The sequence below is a fragment of the Cucumis melo genome, chromosome 9 (genome assembly GCF_025177605.1).
Source record: "Cucumis melo cultivar AY chromosome 9, USDA_Cmelo_AY_1.0, whole genome shotgun sequence".
In the NCBI taxonomy this organism is placed as follows: domain Eukaryota; kingdom Viridiplantae; phylum Streptophyta; class Magnoliopsida; order Cucurbitales; family Cucurbitaceae; genus Cucumis; species Cucumis melo.
The window spans coordinates 9,376,543-9,399,548 of record NC_066865.1 but is presented as its reverse complement, the minus strand read 5'-3'; the positions used below and the strand labels follow the sequence as shown (position 1 = coordinate 9,399,548).

The 23,006-nt window shown below is 29.6% G+C and overlaps 1 protein-coding gene and 1 non-coding gene across 2 annotated transcripts; one reads left to right on the top strand and one right to left on the bottom strand.

Annotated features, from left to right (window-relative positions):
* Positions 1-4,882: 4,882 nt before the first annotated feature.
* On the bottom strand, positions 4,883-5,416 carry LOC127150957 (mitotic checkpoint protein BUB3.3-like). The gene is made up of 3 exons (XM_051090026.1): positions 5,291-5,416; positions 5,069-5,199; positions 4,883-4,952 (listed from the first exon to the last, which is right to left on the bottom strand). The coding sequence occupies exons 1-3, from the start codon at positions 5,399-5,401 to the stop codon at positions 4,892-4,894; spliced, it is 303 nt and encodes a 100-aa protein (XP_050945983.1). The 5' UTR covers positions 5,402-5,416; the 3' UTR covers positions 4,883-4,891.
* A 106-nt stretch (positions 5,417-5,522) lies between these two features.
* Positions 5,523-5,594, top strand: TRNAW-CCA (transfer RNA tryptophan (anticodon CCA)). The gene has a single exon. It is a non-coding gene; the product is annotated as a tRNA-Trp (tRNA).
* The last annotated feature ends 17,412 nt before the right edge of the window (positions 5,595-23,006 follow it).

Below are 23,006 nucleotides of genomic sequence, written 5' to 3'. Positions count from 1 at the left end.
GAAATCAAGTTCTTTAGCTGGTCCTCTTCTTGCTCTTAGAAGGTTAGAACTTCCCAGGCTCTCATCCTATTATCTACATATATCCCTGAAATGCATTATGTAAAGTCTCTACCCATCTCATTCTCGCCAAAACTTGGGAAAAGCTTTATGCTAAATCTAATTATAACTCTTCAGATGAAGGAATTATGTTGAAGATGTTTACTATTTACGGTCATATGTTGAATTCCAAAACTATGCTTTGTTTTTTAAGTCTACTTCATTATCAACTACTTTCAGAGAAATGGCTCTTCACGGGAGATAAATAGCTCTTCATTAGAGAATAATGAACAAGTATGCATCCTTGTATGCAAGATCTCTTCTATTAAAGCTTAGAGAGGATGGGATTTAATTTTTTACTTTATAGTCGGCTCGTTGTGTAATCTTTTCTTGAATTTATGCCATTGTCAGTTTAGTAAAAATTGATGTTATCTTCTTCTGTGGTACAGATTTTGGACAGCGGAAAAAAGATAGGATTGGAACATTTTAAGTCAGTGAAGCCTTGGGGTTTGGTGATGCTGGAAGTTTGTTTTTCCCCCATATTTATTGGTTCTGTTCAGAATGAATCAATGTTAATTTATCGAATATTAAGCACAAATCTTTACATTATTGGCTGCAGTGTGCATTTTGTAGAACTGTGTGGGATTGATCAATACTTTGCAATGAAGGCAATGGATAAGGGTGTCATGCTCAACCGCAACAAGGTTTATAATATTGCCTTTTTCTTGACTGCTTACTTGAATGGATCTGTTTTGTAGATTCTGTACTTTTGTCTTTTTGTACAATAGTGTTCTTTGAGCGTTCCGATATTATATATGATGTGTCTACCCTCACAAGAAAATCTAGTAGAATTATATATGAAGAATGTAGCTTTCTTCTTTACTTCTTACTCAAACGTCTTTTTTCTTTTTTCATATGGGTATTGAAGTGACTGCTCCCTTCGATGGTGCATTTGATTTTATGGAACTTTGTTATGACATTGGATTTTATTTTGAAAGAAACATGCTTTTATGCTTGATAAGTTAATAGCTTCAACATGAAAGTTAATGACCAAATGTTGGCCGATGGAAAGAACCAAATAAAGCATGCCTTTGGGAATTAATGCGATATTCATAAAAAAAAAAAAAAAAAAAAAACAATGACGAATTGGAGTTTTTGATTGAGAATTGAAAATGATGAGGTAGTATTCTGTTGATTATTATAGTATATGCTCTATTATAAATATATGTAAAATATTTTCAGTAGGCTACTTAATTTAGTATTTCGATGTAGCTTATTTTGATGACTGATGTACAAATAGTACAAAGGAAGCTTTTGAGAAAGTCGTTTTCATCAAAACTCAGAAGACTAATGCTCGAAGAGAGGGTAGTTACCTTTTCATATATTGGGTTTTAACTGTTTTTTTGTGAAGATGTGCATTCTTAATAGTGTTAGCTTCTCTTATTTGAGTCAATTTCAATGTTCTTTTAATTGCTGTAAAGAAATTTTTGAATGTTTCAGTAGTCAAATTAAATGGTTTATTTTGATATTGCTTGTAGAATGATTGAAGATATATCGGGTTGAAAGCGAAGCGATTGTGTAGATAGCCAGACTATTGTTGAAGGTTGAAGACTGAGAAGACGTTTAGAATTTCTTGTTAAAGTCTTGTATTAGGATCTTGTTTCATGTACTGTGTAGAATGTATATATAAATATAATATTAAGATTCCATTTTGTGTATGCAAATGTAAAAGACAAATATTATAGTTTTAAAAATAATTTAATTTTATTGATTTGTTGGAGTGGAAAAAATATTTATCTACATGAACTCAATGTCGGTTTATAAAAAATGGACATTAATGAAACAATTTAATAAAAATAAAATTGAAAAAATGGGCCCAGAACAAGGCAAAAATGTCGTTATTAAACTGACATTAAAGAGGCCTTTAATGTTGGTCTAGAAACGACATTAAAGGCATCTTTAGTGTCGGTTTAAAAACGACATTAAAGATATTTTTAATGTCGGTTCTAAACCGACATTAAAGGTCAACAGACTTTAAAGGTCTTCAATAACATCATCAAAGATGTCAGTTTATAACCGACATTGAAGGCCTTTAATGTCAGTTTTTAACCGACATTAAAGGCCTTTAATAACGCTCGAAAAGATGTCGGTTTTAAACCAATATTAAAGGCCAAATTTCTTGTAGTGTGTATTTCATGAACATTTATGGGTATGTTTAGATTTATGTATGTTTAAGAATTTTGAATTTATGTATGTTTGTAACTCTTGAAACTTTGAATTTATGTATGTTTGATATTTGAATGTATAATGATTTTGATTTTTTTTTAAAAAAAAAACAATATTAAAACCTTACAAAAATTAAAATTTAGAAATAAAAAAAAAAAAAAAACAACCCGACAACCCAACCCAACCCAACCCAAATATGGGTTGGATTGGGTTGGGTTGGAAACTAAATTCGGGTTATTTGGGTTGCCAACCCAACCAACCCGAAAATATGGGTTGGGTTGAGAATGTCTCCCAACCCAACCTAACCCAACTCGGTTACACCCCTACATTGGTCAACTTCACTCCACCATGCAATCCTTTTCTACATGCCTACCTTTACTCCTTATGTGCATATGTTAGTTAGCTCATTGATAGAAGTAAGACTAATGGTTTACACACAAACATAGCATACAATTGTTAAACATAACACAATCTTCCTTTCGAAACCATTCCTCTTATAAACATTAACATATGAAGAACATTACAAATCAACAAGGAATTTAGAAGAAAGCTTGAAAATCTTTAAACACTTTGGAAAATCACTCACAACACTAATTCAAAACGCCTAGTTCCCCAAAGTCCTTCTTGCCTAGTGATTCTAGCACAACAACTCTAAGAACTTAGCATTAATAAATTCAAAATTGGATTAGTCATCTGAAATTTCTCTCAAGGTTGCAAGTTTCTACTTAAAGTGCTACACATGTAAGCTTAATATTTCTCATGACCATGCTTAGCTTAAACTCTAACATGTGGCCCATTAATGAAGCATAATTAGAAAAATTCACAAAAAAATTCTAGCTCTCAATGCCTAACTTCATTTCGCATTTAACCTTAAAACGTCTACTGTATCTTGCTTGCAACTTGCCTTCCTTGTGTCAATTTGCTTCAACGCGATCTTCACTCAGGACGACATACTTAAAAATCCTTTACTCACTCTTATTTCCAAAATGATATTTCTATTTAGATACGGGTCTCACAAAACCTACTCTCAAATTATTATTTTAAAAAATCATTTTATAATTGTATGGATTTATACTAATAAAGATTTAATTTTTGAAAATAGAAGAAATAAGAATTCAATTACCTATTTTGGTAATCATTTAATTTTAAAAATTTATATTTGTTTTCTCTGAATTCTTCACATTTCCCTTCATGAAATATACCACCTGAGTTCATGGTTCATCACTCACATTCTCCGTTCAATTTTGATATGTCGTAAACTGTAACTCTTGCGACCATTATAGAGAATGAAAAGGAGCACCAAAGGGAAAAGAGTGAACCATACATGAGAAAGGACAAATGACCCCATGTTTTTTGAGTTTGGAATAAATTAAAATTTAAGCGTGATTTAAAGAAAAAAAAAATTGTCCATTTTTCTTCCACTTTTTTTTTAATCATTTTAATAGCTAATTCAATAAACATTGCTTGTGTGAATATTGTCGACGCTTGGATCTGACCCGAGTTAGGATTTGCTATAAGTTCAAGTGGGCTTGACCTCCCTAACTAGTTTTGTCTTGATTATTCTCTTGTTAACTTGTATAAGAGATCCTTAAGTTAGTATAGAAAGTGTTCATTCAGCTACATCAAATTTCTCTTATTGTTACATGTAATATCATGGTATGGCAATAAAATATTCAATTAAGTGAATTGAACTAAAGCTAATTGACAATTCAATCTTCCATTCCAAAAATAAAAAATAAAAAATTACAAAAGCTGAAAAGCTATATACATCAGATATATACATATATATACACTCACCAATGGTAATAAAATGCTAATCCTAACACTCCAATCCATGAAATAAATTTTATATATTATTTTGAATTCTTGCAATACTAAAATTAAAATGAAAACTAAAAAGAATTATGATAATTGATATAGTTGTGAGGAACTTTTTCCATTCAAACCCAAAATTTCCAAAAAGAATAAAAAGAATAAAATAATAAGAAAAACATTTTCACGAAAAAAAAAAAAAAACTATTTACAAAATATAGTAAAAAAAAAAAACTCAAATGAACTAGAGAGAGTTTGACGAATTTTGCCTATAATGATTTTTATAATTAAGTTTTAGAGGAATATTTTCAAACCGTATAAATAAAAATGAATTTCTCGACAACCATTTTCTTTTAGCCATGATATGAAAAATCTTATAATAAAAATGTTATTTGGAATAGCAAAAAGTGTCAAAGAGTCTAAGTCAGAATAATGTAATGTCTTTCTATCTCAGAGTTAGAATATGAACAAAACCACCTCTCTAGCTATTTCAAGATAATTAGACTCAAAAAGTTCGAGGAAGAGTAATATTGGCCAATGAGGTTCAACAAATTCCAAAGGAAAATATAATCCAGCGATTAAAGTGCATGCTAAAGGTAAAGTATAATTTAAAACATTTTTCAAAAATTTACCAGAAAGAAACTATTGTCTACAAACCATTTAGCTATATCAAGTGGTAATTAAAGAGCTTACACGTTTGATCAGAATATCTAATATGGGTCTACACTATCGTCGTGCTTTCCAACAGTCTCACATATCCATGATTACAATTCATATCTTGATCAAAAGTTTTACTGAAAGCCATTAGCACCTATGCTCAAAGTATTAACCCACAAGAATACCTTATGAATTTTTTCCCCTCTTTTTTATTGATTGATCTGCAAAATTGCTTAAAAAATACGTCATCCGAATATCATAATCTACACAAAAAAGGCATTGTGATACTAAGCCAGCGTAATTTAACAATAAAAATTTAGAAATAAAAGTTCCAAACCTTCTTATGCAGCCGTCAGAAGCAGCGCTCAAAGCTAATGATTCGTTCTGGAAGCAACAATCCAGTAACGCAGCTTCAGATGTAAGTTCAAGTCTCAGTGTACAATTATCAACATCATACAAGCGAAGAATCTGTCTCAAAAGAAACAAAACCCTAGAAGTTCAATAAGAAGGAACAAAAGCAAGTTTACAATAAACGTCCAGCATCAAAATGAATACTAACAGAGTCCCATGAAGAAACTAGGAGATTATTCGAAAGAGGCGCAAATTGAAGTGTAGAAACAGCATCTTGGATAGGAATTTGAAAATCCAGCAAAACCCTGTTGGAATCCATACCCAGGGATGGAGGTTCGACTATGAAATCAAAAGAGGCGGGAATCGAAGAAATGGAAGAAAACGATCAAAGCTCTAATAATTTAATATATAGAATCTTGTATGTTCAAAAGCTATCCAGAGGATCCGTGGCGCAATGGTAGCGCGTCTGACTCCAGATCAGAAGGTTGCGTGTTCGATTCACGTCGGGTTCAATTCCCACCTTTTTATCGTTCGAATTTTCCATCCCCTGCTCCTTTTAATCAAATCGTAAATTTTCTACTGCTAAAATTGAACAGAAACGCCACCTTATATGAGTCATTTTCTTTAATTTAAGTCATTTGGTTTTGTCGATAGGAATAGCATTTGATGGTAGATTCAAAAATTAGGTTTTAGTTCTTCAAAAAAGTTTGAATGTGTTTTATAGTATATATATACGCAAATCATAAAATTAGACTTACTTATCTACTAAGATTTAGTTGACAATAAGTTATTATTAATTTTTTTATGAATATAATTTATGTTTAAAAAATTGGTTGTAATTTTAGTCCCTAATGTTTAGTGAAAGTTAGAGTTTAGCCTAGATAAAACCTCATATATAGTCTTTATCATTTGAAAACCTTAATAAGTAGTTATTACGAGAGAGACTATTTTCTGTAGTTTTATTATCAAACCAAAAAGACTAAGTTCAACTATATAGGCTAAATTTTGTCCTTTTAAAATTATATGGACTAAAGTTATAAACCATATATTATTATTTCTCTCTTTTCATGTTCTCAGTTATTGTTCGTCATTTCTTCATTTTCTTTTTCAGAATTTCTTCCATCTTCTTCATCTCTCATCTTCTTTTTTCCTTCTTTGTATAAGATTTAAACGATATTGGTATACAATCGTAATTGTTACCAATATCTAAACGACCAGTTGTCTATTCAAGATAGATAAAGATGGATTATTATCACTAATAGATCGTTTAACTTAGGTACAAGATTTTTTAGACTAGGTACAAGATTTTTTATGTCACACCCCATCCTGGAACACCTCCTCATTAAGCTCGAGATGTGGCGTCAAGTCAATCGACATCATTCTTCTTCTAATAATGTATGTCAACTCTGCTTAACCTGTAACTTTTAGCTATCTCTAATAAAATGAACTCAGACACAAGATGCAGAAAGAAAGTCTAATTTGAAAACAACCATTTAAATCTTCTACAAAACATCTTCAGGTTTATCCAACCTTTTGACAACCTGCTCAACAATCTTTTGTAGACAAAATAAATGAGGTTCAGAGTCCCAACTAGACAACACTATTTCCAGAATTCAAGCAAACTCCTATACTAGCCTATTACAAACCCAATAATTAATTCTTCTACTAGTTTAATTACAAAATGATCATGTATGCATGGAATGAGTCGAACAAAAATCTAATCAACTTCTAGCAGGGTAGGCGGATACTTTAATGGGTGTTGAAACCAGGATCTCTACCTTTAAGGGAAATATACATCAAAAGGATGAGCTATAAAGCCTCGTGAGTGGCAACTTTTAAAACACAACATGTTTTACCGAAACAAGTATGCAACACATATAATAAAATCTTATAAAGTATTTTTCTAGGCAAATATTTTTAGCAAAGAAACTCATAGCTTAAGATCCACTAGCTTGACCTTCCTACGTTGTGGTAGGGCATGCCCAGTATCCCCAATGTCTTCCTTTCAAGCTCTATTCTACGATGTAGTAGGATTACTCCCATCGTCCTCATCGTAGTGGGGCACAACTGGCACTCACGATCGCATCGTTCAAGGAGTACACTACATCGTCAACGAAATAATCTTCTTTGTGCACATAATATCATCATAATCTCAGTCTCAATTTTAGTCATGTATCTAGCATCGCCCTTAGAGAAATCATAATATTTAATCATGCTCTGCTTTAAGATTGCTAGCTCAGGTCTGAACTTAGCTTAACTCGTATTTAGCTACTAGAGCTTTTTAACGTGATGTCACTCTTGCATCATGGCTTGCCTAAACTTATCTATCACTTAGATATATTTGATTCTAATAGCAATAATTATTATCCTGAAAGTTTGATACAATGAAATGTCATTAAGAATATGATCATAAAAAAGCAATTCTTTTATATTTCGAATATGCTCCTGCAGTAGCAATATAATATTGAAAGAAATATTTTGAAAAATATTATGTACTTATCTTAATTTCTTCTCATGGTTGAATGAGATAACGAGTTATTGATTGAAAAATAATAAACAAAAGCTGACTAAATAAACAACATTTCCCTGAAGTGAATGTTGTAAATTTGAGTAGTGATGAATGAAAATAATCGATCGTGACCAACTGGAACAATCACATTCCCTAAAGTGAATGTTGTAAATTTGACGATTATTATAAGAAGTAATTATTTTCCGTGGCTAGTCGTTATAGTTGTCCAAATCTCAAAAGAACCACATGAAATGATGATCATAAAAGAAGAGCTCCAAAAGAAAAAGAGTAAAATGTGGAAGCAAATTTTGCATATCAAATTGATAATATATTTGGTCCATCCAGTATGACAAATTTGGATGTGGTAATGTTTTGAATCTCCTAGAGAGATTGACATATTTGATTATAAAATAGAAAATGCTTTATCTACTGTCTCAAATGAAAAACGTATATTAGAAAAGTTGTCTGCTTTATCTTCTGGATTATATTATATACATATACGAGTAATTGAAACATATGCAACAATAGACCTAAAGTTCATGAATCCAGACATATTTGCAATTTGGCACAATTGATTGGGTAATCTAGGATCCATTAAAGAACCAGAAGATTCTTCAATCTAATGAATTATCATGTGATGCTTGCTCTCAAGGGAAATTAATAATTAGACCATCACCAACTAAAGTGGGAATGAAATCACCTACATTTTTTGAACGAATTCATGGTAATATTTGTGGATCGATTAATCCACCAAGTAGACCATTTAAATACTTTATGGTCTTAATAGACACATCCAACATATGGTCACATGTGTGCTTATTATCAAGTCGAAATCTTGCACTTGCAAAATTACTTGCTCAAATAATTAAGTTAAGAGCACAATTTTCTGATTATACAATTAAGAATATTCGACTTGATAATGCTGGTGAATTCACATCCTAAACATTTGGTAATTATTGTATGTCCATTGGGATAAGTGTTGAACATTATGTAGCTCATGTTTATACACAAAATGGTTTAGCATAATCATTTATAAAACGTTTGCAATTAATTGGTAGACCATTGCTTATGAGAGCTAAACTCCATACATCTGTATGGGGACATGTTATTTTTCATGCTGCGTCACTTGTGCGTATTAGGCCAGCAACTTATCACAACTACTCGCCATTACAATTAGCATATGGCTATGAGCCAAATATTTCTTATTTGAGAATTTTTAGATGTGTGCAGTATATGTTCTAATTGCTCCGCTATAATTTACTAAGATGGGTTCTCAAAGAAGGCTAGGAATATATGTTGGATTTGATTCTCCATCAATTATTAAATATCTTGAACCCCTGACGAGTGATGTATTTATTGCACGATTTGCTAATTATCATTTTAATAAGACAAACTTTCTAACATTAGGGGGATGAATTAAGAAGTTGGAAAAATAAATTACATGAAATGTATCATTATTGTCCCATTTAGATCCTCGTACAGACCAATGTGAATTTGAAGTTCAGAAAATAATTCATTTGCAAAATATAGCAAATCAGTTACCAGATGCATTTTTAGATGCAAAGAAAGTGACTAAATCACATATAGCAGCTACAAATGTCCCATCAAAGATTGATATCCCTACGCAACATGTTGTCTTTAATGAATCTGGAACATGTCAGAAGCGTGATAGACCAGTAGGTTTCAAAGATAAAAATCCTCGTAAAAGAAATCAAGTCAATAACTCAATTATAGATGTGGATGTTCCAGAAGAAATTGAAAATTTGACTTCTGACAAAAATGTCGAAGAAAATAAAACTACTAAGGATAATAATGAGATCTCGATAAACTATGTCATGACAAAAGAAAGATGGAACCAAACTAATGTAGTTGTTGACAACATTTTCGCATATAATGTTACTCTTGATATTATATCTCAAAATGAGGAATCTGAACCAAAATCTGTTGAAGAATGTCGACAGAGAAAAGATTAGTTTTTATGAAACGAAGCAATTAAGGCAGAATTAAATTCATTTTCCAAACGTCAAGTTTTTTTACCAGTAGTCCAAACACCAAAATGTGTCAAACATGTGGCATGTGGGATATAAATGGGTATTTGTGAGAAAAAAATGAAAATAATGAGATCACAAGAAATAAAGCAAGATTAGTTGGACAAGGTTGTTCACAAAAACTTGGTATTTGTAGATACCATATTTTGGCCATTTATTTTTACATTTCCTTTACTTTATTTTATTTATTTATTTTTATTAAATTAAGTTGATTTGAATTTGAATTTATTTTTTTTTTAAAAAAAAAGGAAAAGATAACAGTAATTAAATTTCATATCTTTTCCTTGTTTTATCTCAACCACTTCCAGTCCTACGATTTTCCCCCTCTCCACGATTCTTCCTCTCCACGTTCCCCCTCTCCACGATCCTCCCTCTCCACGATTCTTCCCACTTTCCCACTATCACAAACACGATCTTCATGATCTGGCAATCTTAAAAAAAAGTTACCATCTCAGTGCCCTATAAAAAACAGAGAAAAAAGAGAGAAAGGGAGATTTCTTGATTACTAGAAGGAGAGATCAGTTAAAAGGGAAAAGCAAAAAAAATTATTCAGCCAAGGTAAGTTTTTTTTTTTTTTTATTGTTCTTCCATTCTTTAAATTTAATTTGTTTTAATTCGTTTTGATTTTATTCACACTACTGTGTTTAATTCTTTTTTAGGGTTAGGTTATTTTAATTTTGTTAGGTTTAGGCCAATTGAGTTTATATCGTTGTTCTGTGTTCTAATTTTGTTGGGTTAAACTTGCATCAATTTTTGCCTAGGCTGTGTTTAATTTTTTTTAGGTTTAGGGTGTTTTAATTTTGTTAGGTTTAGACCAATTTGAGTCTATTTCTCAAGCCTCTGTTTTCTATTCCAATTTTGTTGGGTTAAACCAATTGGATATTATTTTATCAAATTTTGCCTAGGCTGTATTGTGTTCAAATTTTTTTTTTTTTTTTTAAATTATGGCTCTGTAGGTTAAACCAATTGAATATCAATAGAATAGTGTTACATCAAATTTGCCACTGTGTTTAATTCTGTTAGGAATACTATCACATCAAATCTGCTTGTGTTACATCAAATCACCTATGCTTTAAATTTGATTTAAACTAAGCAATTTGATTAAAATTTGTTAAATGGAGGGTTTAATTGGGTTGTTTTTACTGTTTATTAAGTATGTTTGATATTGATTGATTAGATTGGTTGAATGGGAGAGTACTTATTTCAGCACTGTATATTATTTACTTTCCAAATATTATTTCTCAAACATTATATATTTCTAATATAGTATATTATTTTCAATATTTTATTTTTGAATATGTAGATATTATCTCCAAGTTTTATTATTTGGCAGCATATATTATTGGTTGTATTATTTGTCATATTTGCCAACTATTTTATACTGTATTATTTATGGGAAAGATTAATGTTCATTTATGGTTAAAATTCCATAAATACATGAAATTTCTCAATTTTTAAGAGTTAATACAATTATTTTTAAACAAAGTATATCTACCAATTTTGTATTTCAGAATGGGACTGAGTAGTGTTTTCTTTAGAATTCATTAATTCTTTAGATACATGAAATTTTCCATTAAAGGCCTATGATGGAGATCAAAATATCAAAGTTTGATATTTTAATATTCTTGAGGTAAATAAAAAATCGTTTAAATAAAAATTAAATTCCATTTTTCTAATGGATCTCATGCCACCCATATAATCATCAATTCAGACTTAGTTTTTTTAGTTATGAATTGATAACCATGGGACATTTAAAAAATATCAAACAAAAACTTTGTTTTGTGAACCTCGTTAATTTAGTTTTAAAAGATAAATTTTGGTAATCATTTTTATGGGTGTTGTGGGGTGCTAATACCTTCCCTACACACAACTAACTCCCGAACCTTAAATCTGAATTTACGTAGACCAATTTTTTTTAGGGTGACCAATCACACCTTAATATGATTGGTGGCGACTCCAAACCTTTTAAATATTAAAGATTAAATGATTGGAGGATGTCGGCCGCTCCGCGTCGCGACAGTATTGATTATAAGGAGACATATTCTTCGGTGGTGGATGCAATCACATTAAGATTTTTAATTGGCCTAGTTGTGTATGAAAATCTGGGCATGCATCTTATGGATGTAGTCACAACATATTTATATGGATCTCTTGATAATGATATTTACGTGAAAGTCCCAAAAAGATTAAAGATATCTGAAACATATAAATCAAGTTCCCGAGAACTATATTCAAATAAAGTTACAGAGATTATTATATGGATTGAAACAACCAGGACGAATGTGGTACGATTGCCTAAGTGAATATTTATCGAAAGAATGATATCAAAATAGTCCAATATGTCCATGTGTTTTTATAAAGAAATCACAGTCAGAATTTGTTATTATAACTGTATATGTTCATGATTTAAATATATTTAAAACTCTTGAATAGCTTTCAAAGACAATAGAATATCTTAAGAAAGAATTTGAGATGAAAGATCTCGAAAAACAAAATTTTGTCTTGTTTTACAAATTGAGCATCTAACAGATGAGATATTTATTCATTAATCAACTTATACAGAAAATGTTTTGAAAAGATTATATGGATAAAGCACAACCATTGAACATTCCAATGCAAGTTCGTTTACTAGATGTGAAGAAAGATATATTTCGACCTTGAGATGATAATGAAGAACTCCTTGGTCCAGAAGTACCATATATCTTAGTGCAATTGGTGCACTTATGTATCTTACTAATAATGTAAGACCAAATATTGTATTTTCAGTAAATTTATTAACTAGATACGGTACCTCTCCAACAAAACGACATTGGAATGGAATGAAAAATATACTTCGTTATCTCCGAGGAACAATTGATACGAGATTATTTGATTTAAATAAACCAAATTTTAACCTAGTTGGTTTTACATATTCTGGATGTTTATGTGATCCACACAAAGATAGATCTCAAACAGATTATCTATTTATATGTGGAGGAACTGTTATATCTTGCGATCAATAAAGGAGACCATAATAGCCACCTCTTCAAATCATGCGATCAATAAAGGAGACCATAATAGCCACCTCTTCAAATCATGCCAAAATTCTTGCAATGCATGAGGCTAGTCGAGAATGTATATGACAAAGATCGATGACTCAACACATTCGAGAATCATGTGGTTTGTATTCGAGTAAACTCTCTCCAATAAAATTATACGAAGACAATACGACATGTATAGCTCAAATAAAAGGAAGTTATATTAAAGATGATAATACTCATGATCTTAAAGAAAATGACGACATCATAGTACAACAAATTTGTTCAAAGGATAATCTGGCGGACTTATTTACAAAATCACTACCTACCGCAACCTTTGAAAAATTGGTGCACAACATTGGAATGCAACGACGTAAAGATCTCAAGTGATGTTATCCATGAGGGAGAGTAAATTTTATTTTTATAAATATATATGAAATATGTACTATTTTTCTTTCACTAGGAATTTTTTTTTCCATTGGGTTTTTTCTTAGTAAAGTTTTAACGAGACATATTTCATTTATGTAATGGACATCTAAGGGAGAGTATTATAAATATTAAGATGTCCATTCCATTATCCATGTGTCAACCAAACATAGTCTCATAGGGGCTATTTGGAAGGGGGATTATGAAGTATTAGAGTTATCATAATCCCCCACTCCTTGTTTGGGGAGGGTTAGCCTTATCCCCCTTATCCCATTTTAACCCCAATAACTCCATAACTCCAATTTGTCTTTATTTTTAAATTTTCACAACTCTATTATTTTTGTATAAGTGAGATTTTGTAAAGATTAAAAAAAAATTCACAACTTAATTATTTTTGTATTAGTGAGATTTTGCAAATATTAAAAAAGGATATACAATTTTATTTTTCCTTCTAAAAAAAGTATTAAAAAATTTAATTTTAGTTTTAGTCTTTTTAACTTGGTATTGTATTTTAAAATACTAGTAGATGGTGGAGAGTAAAATTTTAGAAACAAAAACTTATGAAAATTAATTTTAAAAAATTATTTAAAAAAATACAAGTAAAAGATTTATGTTTTTTTTTTTTTTTTTTTTTTTTTGTTTCTTTTATAAAAATTTAGTTTATGAACATTTTTTATTAACTAGTTACCTACTTCACAAATATTCTAAAAAATTAAATTGAAATTTGAAAAAAAAAATTAGTTTTTTAAAAACTTTTTATTACTATTATTTTTAAATTTTAGTCATTAATTCCATTCTTGTAATTAAGAAACATGACTTAATTTCAAAAATAACAAAATGATTAATCAACTAAGATTTTTTCGTTTATCTTTTCAAATTAAAATTAAGTTGATAAACATTATTTGCATACATAAGCTTCGATAATTTTTACTATTGTTTTAGTGAACCAAAATTTGAGAACTACAAAAAAAAATCAAAAGGTTGTTTTCATTTTTAGAATTAGAATTTAACTAAAAATTTTAATTTTATTTAAAGTTGAAAGTTTAGGGGAAAAAATAAGCATTAAATTTAATACATATTATAAAAAGGTATAAAAATAATTTTAATAAAAAATGGAAAGTAGAAAGTTATGGAATGAAGGCTGATTTTTTTAAGCACAATAAAACTTAAAGACCCAGAAGAATTAAAAAAAATGTTTTTTTATGGCTGAAATTACTTTCTAATATGATTTATTAAAATAAATATATTAAATTTGTTTATTGGATATACATTAAAAAAAAAATTCATAACACTATTATCATAATCTTTCCCCTAAACGCGTATTTTCATAACACTACCTATCATAATCCTTCCCCAAACACATATTATCATAACACTACTAATTATAATCGTTTCCCAAAACACATACTATCATAACACTATCAATAGTAAACCTTCATCCAAACAAAAATTATCATAACACTAGTTTATCATAACTATAGGATTATCATAACCCTTATCTTCATAACTCTACCCTTCTCCCAAATGGTCTCTTGGTGTCCACCATGTGTCAAGCAAACATGATCTCTTAGTGGCCATGCAATGCCACATCCTACTTGCCAAGTTGCCTATAAATAGTGGCATTTGATGGAGTTGTAAGAAACACTGATATTGGGAGAAAATCCAAAGTAATTTGAGAAACTGGAGAATTGGAAATTTTGAGATTTTTTCTTAATTTTCTTATTTCTTATTTATTTATTTATATTATATTTTATATTTTATATTTTATATTTTATATTTTATATTTTATTATTTTATTATTTTATTATTTTATTATTTTATTATTTTATTATTTTATTATTTTATTTTTTCGATTTTCGTATTCAGGTTGCGCCTCATTTTTGCAACAATTTATTCTTTTATATTATATTTGATTATTTTCTTATTAACAAACTTTTTAATTCTTTTATATTTAATATATAGGGGTCTTTTAAAAAATATAAAATGTAACGACCCAACTCTTTATACTAAGCTGAGGTCGTTACTAAAAAACACAACAATGACAAGAGACACTTTTTGAAACGAGGGAAGAATAAATTTTCATTAAAAACGGAATATTAAAACACTGAAACATAAACGCGGAAGCAAAACTGGGTCCCCATATGGCATGTCACGGATCCTTCTCTGTCGCTCGCCAGCTTTCCTCTACCTTTACCTTCGCCTGAAATGTTAAACATAGAAAGAGTGAGTATAAACATATACTCAGTAAGGGACCTACTACTAGTCCCGCTAGGTGTCTGTTAACTTCCCATTAGAGTCCTGAAAATGGTACCCAATCTCTGGCACGTTCCCGAACACGTGCAACATGCGCTCCCGTAGGAACGAAAATCTGGTCTTCGGTGTCCCGAGGGAGCACCTAGGACATGCTCGTCTATAGTGAACCCAGGGGTAACACTAAGACAATCGGGATGCGAGGACCCCGTCGAATCACTCGAATCATATCTATATCCATGCTAGACTGGCGTCCCGTCGGACCACACAGTCCTAAATAGGTGGTGATCCCGAAGGACACCCATGCAGGTACGACTCTAATAGACAAAGTTAACAGAACACCCTATCCATAGCATGTAGCATAACATAACATCATAACATGGCATGAGTATTAATCTTAACGTCCTTAATCATGTGATTAATATATCATGCATTAACAATCATCAACAGTCATCAACAACATACTACCGGTCATTAACATAACATCAGTCATCATCATCAATCATCAACATAATAATCTCAGTCATCATCATCAACATCAACTATCATCATAATCTCAGTATAATCATTATCATCAAATTATGCATTTTAGCTACCATCAATGCATAATCATAATTACATGCGGTCTCTTGAATTCAGTTCGAAGGTCTAGTAGGAGAATCTCTTACCTGGAGATTTTAGCCAAACAAAGGTACTCCCTAGTTGACAGTAAAATTCTCCAATTAACTTGATCCTAATCATAAAAGGAACACTTAGTATCTTAATTAATGAAATTAGCAATTGGCTAACATCCAAAAATTCTCCCAAATTAATTAACTTTCTAAAAAAAAGGGTTGAAACCAATTCAACCTTGATTGGGAAAAATCCAAGATTTAAATCTTAAAAAGTTTAGCCAATTGAACCTTTAAAGAAACCTCAAATAGATCCAAAATTAAATTAATAAAATATTAATTTACTTTTATTTGCTTACCAAGGTTACTCAAATGGAGGTCGAAAAATCCTCTTAATTCATCACTTTAAATCCTCAAGCTTCCAAAGAGACCAATCTTAACTTTAACTGAGGCGGCGACAGCAGAGGGTTATCTTAGAGAAGAAGATAAAAGAACCTTTTTCTTTTTCCTTTAATTCCATCTTAAGCATTCCAATGCTATTTATAGACCCAAATAATAACAATAATACTAATTATTATTATTATTTCCTTTTCCTTTTCCTTTTAGGATATATATATATATATAATACCAAAAAAATATACATATATCTTTATTCCCATTATCTTTCCTAAATCAATGCCTTAATCTTAGGCATTTATAACCATTAGTAATAATAATAATACTTCTTTATTATTATTATTTTTCTCTCACCAAAATCTACAATAAATATATATTTATTTAAACCATTATTCTCTCTTATAAATATATATCTTTTTCGTCCAATCAAAATCAATCATCTCTCTCTTCATGAATTATTTTCTTTTCCAAATAAATATAATTATATTCCATAATATAATTAACTACACTTTTCCAAATTATTAATTAAATATATATATATCCATATATATATATACTCAATTAATTACAATTCCACCAAAACTAACTTTTCCCTCCAAAATCTCAAATTAACTTAAGTCCTCAATTAATTTAATCAATCAAATCTTTTCTAATAAATCACTTATAACTTCCAACATGAATTATCTTAACTCAACCATAACAACTTCACTCCATAAACAATATTTATCTTTCTACAGAATAATTAATTATCATCCACAATAATTAATTATTATTTACCTTTCTTCCAAAATAATTAATTATCTTCCACAATAATTAATTATTATTTATCTTTCTCCAAAATAATTATCCTTTTACAAATAATTATATTTTCCCAAAATATAATTATTTTACTTTTTCTCCCTTACCAAATATCTTTTCTCCAAAATACAATTACCTTTTCCTTAAATAGTTATATTTTAACAAATATAAATATCTTTTCCTTTAACATAATAATTATATGTATATAACTTTCAACATGAATTATCTTAACCCAACCATAGCAACTCCACTCCATAATCAAGATTTATCTTTCTACAGAATAATTAATTATTTCCCACAATAATTAATTATTATTTATCTTCCTCCAAAATAATTAATTATCTTCTACAATAATTAATTATTATTTATCTTTCTCCAAAATAATTATTAATTATCTTCCACAATAATTAATTATTATTTATCTTCTCCAAAGTAATTAATTATCCTTTTACAAATAATTATATTTTCCCAAAATATAATTATTTTACTTTTTCTCCTTTAACAAATATCCTTTCTCCAAAATACAACTATCTTTTCCTTAAATAATTATATTTCAATAAATATAATTATCTTTTCCTTTAACATAATAATTATATATATATATTTCCACGTATACATATAATTATCAAATCTCCAACAAACTTTCCACCCTACGATTTAATTAAATAACGTCCATAATTATTTAATTAAATTCAACTTCAACAACACTAAAAATCCACAACTTTACTTAATCCTCTTAACCTACCATTTAATAAAACTCAACAAACACCACGTGTCAAAACCTTTAATTAATTAAATATTCATCCAAGAAATATTTAATTAATTTTAATTTCCACATAAATCAAATAATTCTCATTAAATGGATTCAAAATAACGCCCAATAAATTAAATCTAGATAAACAAAATTAAGATAACTGACTCCAAAATTATCTAAATTTTTGGGGCATTACAATCTTCCCTCCTTTAACAACTTTCGTCCTCGAAAGTTCTAATCTTTGAACAACTTGGGATACTTGGCTCTCACGTCTTAATTAATAACAAATTCTACCGAATTCCAAAATCTTTAATTAAATATACACACCCATGTATATATATTTAATTAATTCAACACAAAACAACCGAATATATTCCTTAACTTTGAAGTCCACTTAATGTAATACCCATAATAAGTTCCTTAAATTTATTGGGTGTTACAATCTTCCCTCGCTAAGAAACTTTCGTCCTCGAAAGTTTTAGTCCTTGAACAATTTCGAGTATCAAGCTCCCTTGTCATACTCTTGTTCCTAAGTAGCCTTTTCAACTTGGTAACTCTGCCATAAAATTTTCTTAAGTGCAACACTCATGTTGCGCAATGCTCTACCTTACTTGACAAAATATTACTTTTCTCAAATACTTTTCTTCTCTTTACACTTATCCAAGTAAAACTTAATTCATAACTCTTCAAAAACTACGTTCTATTTTCCAACTTCGGACTTCCACCCTTAGTAAGGCATTCTCCACCATTTAGCAATCTTTAGAACTTACTAATTTCTCTTTTCTTGTTTGATAAAGTTCAAACTCATGTCCAACTATTGACTTTCTTTAATGACATCAACTTAGCTAGTTATTCTAAAGGAGTTCGTTAATTCATCACTTGTACTTTAAACTAGCTGTAACTTATCCTTCATGGTAAACTCAAAAACAGTTTCTTGAAGTCTCACCAAAATAACTATGCACTAAAGTTTGCTTTGTTCCTTCTCCAGCAACTCAATTCTAAACACCATCAAATGTGTTTGATATACTTGAACTTAACCATGCCTTTAGTTTCCTTTAAAACCACCAACATAACTAATGTCTTAGATATCCAGTCATAAAGCAGTTCATCACGCTGAACACGTCCAACTCTTTTGCCTACTCAATCACCCCTTTGAGCACCACTACGTGGCAACATTTTTCTTAAACTTCAACACCAAAACCATCACCATTTAAATCATAACATTCATGCAGTTCTAGTTTAATACAGGCAAGGTCACGTGCATATTCATAATCATGTATCATAAAATACATACCTGGCGAGTGACGAAGGACCGTAGTAGCCATATATAGAGACAAAATCAGAGACTCACATCGTAAGTTAGTCTACAGAACCTAAAAGCTGACGCTCTGATACCAACTGTAACGACCCAACTCTTTATACTAAGCTGAGGTCGTTACTAAAAAACACAACAATGACAAGAGACACTTTTTGAAACGAGGGAAGAATAAATTTTCATTAAAAACGGAATATTAAAACACTGAAACATAAACGCGGAAGCAAAACTGGGTCCCCATATGGCATGTCACGGATCCTTCTCTGTCGCTCGCCAGCTTTCCTCTACCTTTACCTTCGCCTGAAATGTTAAACATAGAAAGAGTGAGTATAAACATATACTCAGTAAGGGACCTACTACTAGTCCCGCTAGGTGTCTGTTAACTTCCCATTAGAGTCCTGAAAATGGTACCCAATCTCTGGCACGTTCCCGAACACGTGCAACATGCGCTCCCGTAGGAACGAAAATCTGGTCTTCGGTGTCCCGAGGGAGCACCTAGGACATGCTCGTCTATAGTGAACCCAGGGGTAACACTAAGACAATCGGGATGCGAGGACCCCGTCGAATCACTCGAATCATATCTATATCCATGCTAGACTGGCGTCCCGTCGGACCACACAGTCCTAAATAGGTGGTGATCCCGAAGGACACCCATGCAGGTACGACTCTAATAGACAAAGTTAACAGAACACCCTATCCATAGCATGTAGCATAACATAACATCATAACATGGCATGAGTATTAATCTTAACGTCCTTAATCATGTGATTAATATATCATGCATTAACAATCATCAACAGTCATCAACAACATACTACCGGTCATTAACATAACATCAGTCATCATCATCAATCATCAACATAATAATCTCAGTCATCATCATCAACATCAACTATCATCATAATCTCAGTATAATCATTATCATCAAATTATGCATTTTAGCTACCATCAATGCATAATCATAATTACATGCGGTCTCTTGAATTCAGTTCGAAGGTCTAGTAAGAGAATCTCTTACCTGGAGATTTTAGCCAAACAAAGGTACTCCCTAGTTGACAGTAAAATTCTCCAATTAACTTGATCCTAATCATAAAAGGAACACTTAGTATCTTAATTAATGAAATTAGCAATTGGCTAACATCCAAAAATTCTCCCAAATTAATTAACTTTCTAAAAAAAAGGGTTGAAACCAATTCAACCTTGATTGGGAAAAATCCAAGATTTAAATCTTAAAAAGTTTAGCCAATTGAACCTTTAAAGAAACCTCAAATAGATCCAAAATTAAATTAATAAAATATTAATTTACTTTTATTTGCTTACCAAGGTTACTCAAATGGAGGTCGAAAAATCCTCTTAATTCATCACTTTAAATCCTCAAGCTTCCAAAGAGACCAATCTTAACTTTAACTGAGGCGGCGACAGCAGAGGGTTATCTTAGAGAAGAAGATAAAAGAACCTTTTTCTTTTTCCTTTAATTCCATCTTAAGCATTCCAATGCTATTTATAGACCCAAATAATAACAATAATACTAATTATTATTATTATTTCCTTTTCCTTTTCCTTTTAGGATATATATATATATATAATACCAAAAAAATATACATATATCTTTATTCCCATTATCTTTCCTAAATCAATGCCTTAATCTTAGGCATTTATAACCATTAGTAATAATAATAATACTTCTTTATTATTATTATTTTTCTCTCACCAAAATCTACAATAAATATATATTTATTTAAACCATTATTCTCTCTTATAAATATATATCTTTTTCGTCCAATCAAAATCAATCATCTCTCTCTTCATGAATTATTTTCTTTTCCAAATAAATATAATTATATTCCATAATATAATTAACTACACTTTTCCAAATTATTAATTAAATATATATATATCCATATATATATATACTCAATTAATTACAATTCCACCAAAACTAACTTTTCCCTCCAAAATCTCAAATTAACTTAAGTCCTCAATTAATTTAATCAATCAAATCTTTTCTAATAAATCACTTATAACTTCCAACATGAATTATCTTAACTCAACCATAACAACTTCACTCCATAAACAATATTTATCTTTCTACAGAATAATTAATTATCATCCACAATAATTAATTATTATTTACCTTTCTTCCAAAATAATTAATTATCTTCCACAATAATTAATTATTATTTATCTTTCTCCAAAATAATTATCCTTTTACAAATAATTATATTTTCCCAAAATATAATTATTTTACTTTTTCTCCCTTACCAAATATCTTTTCTCCAAAATACAATTACCTTTTCCTTAAATAGTTATATTTTAACAAATATAAATATCTTTTCCTTTAACATAATAATTATATGTATATAACTTTCAACATGAATTATCTTAACCCAACCATAGCAACTCCACTCCATAATCAAGATTTATCTTTCTACAGAATAATTAATTATTTCCCACAATAATTAATTATTATTTATCTTCCTCCAAAATAATTAATTATCTTCTACAATAATTAATTATTATTTATCTTTCTCCAAAATAATTATTAATTATCTTCCACAATAATTAATTATTATTTATCTTCTCCAAAGTAATTAATTATCCTTTTACAAATAATTATATTTTCCCAAAATATAATTATTTTACTTTTTCTCCTTTAACAAATATCCTTTCTCCAAAATACAACTATCTTTTCCTTAAATAATTATATTTCAATAAATATAATTATCTTTTCCTTTAACATAATAATTATATATATATATTTCCACGTATACATATAATTATCAAATCTCCAACAAACTTTCCACCCTACGATTTAATTAAATAACGTCCATAATTATTTAATTAAATTCAACTTCAACAACACTAAAAATCCACAACTTTACTTAATCCTCTTAACCTACCATTTAATAAAACTCAACAAACACCACGTGTCAAAACCTTTAATTAATTAAATATTCATCCAAGAAATATTTAATTAATTTTAATTTCCACATAAATCAAATAATTCTCATTAAATGGATTCAAAATAACGCCCAATAAATTAAATCTAGATAAACAAAATTAAGATAACTGACTCCAAAATTATCTAAATTTTTGGGGCATTACATAAAAAAAGTGGAAAAATATTTACACTCCATGGAACAATTCAAAAAACAGAAAAAGTCCACCATGGAAAATACAAAAAATGTCCCGTCAACACCCATCAACAACGCACGTAATATATTTGATACACAATCGTTTAGATTTGGATACACCATCGTTTAGAGTTGGGGCTAAACGATTTTTTTTTTCAAAATTTGGTACACGATCGTTTAGATTTGGTTAAACGATTTTTTTTTCACGATTGTTTAGATTTGGCTACTTCAATCCAAACGATTCTTTATACACGATCTTTTAGATTTGGTTACCTAATCTAAATGACATATAAAAATAATGAAAAGAAGAAATAGAATGGGAAGAAATCCCAGTAAAAGAAAAAAGAAAAAAAGAAAGACGATGGAAAGAAATCACAGCAAAACAAACAGAAAAAACAAAAAGACGTAGAAAGAAATCAGATTTGGTTGTCCAAATCTAAACGATGTAAAAAGAAGAAACGAAAAAAGAGGATCGAAAGAAATCGCAGCGAAAAAAGTAAAGAAAAGGAAGAAAATCAATAGAAAAGGATAAAAAATACGGAAAAGCAAATAGGAGTATTTAAAAAATGTCTAACTTTACGGGCTTTGTTCCGCAGGTGCTTTGTTATATTTATAGAAATTTTCCTAATATATATATATATATATATATATATATATATATATTAA

Bases quoted from the DNA above. Each gene is read 5' to 3' on its own strand.
- LOC127150957 (XM_051090026.1), bottom strand. From the start codon at position 5,401: ATGGATTCCAACAGGGTTTTGCTGGATTTTCAAATTCCTATCCAAGAT. The intron at 5,200-5,290 runs GTTAGTATTCAT...CTTTTGAGACAG, and splicing joins TAGTTTCTTCATGGGACTCT to ATTCTTCGCTTGTATGATGT. The intron at 4,953-5,068 runs GTTTGGAACTTT...GCAATTTTGCAG, and splicing joins TCTGACGGCTGCATAAGAAG to ATCAATCAATAAAAAAGAGG.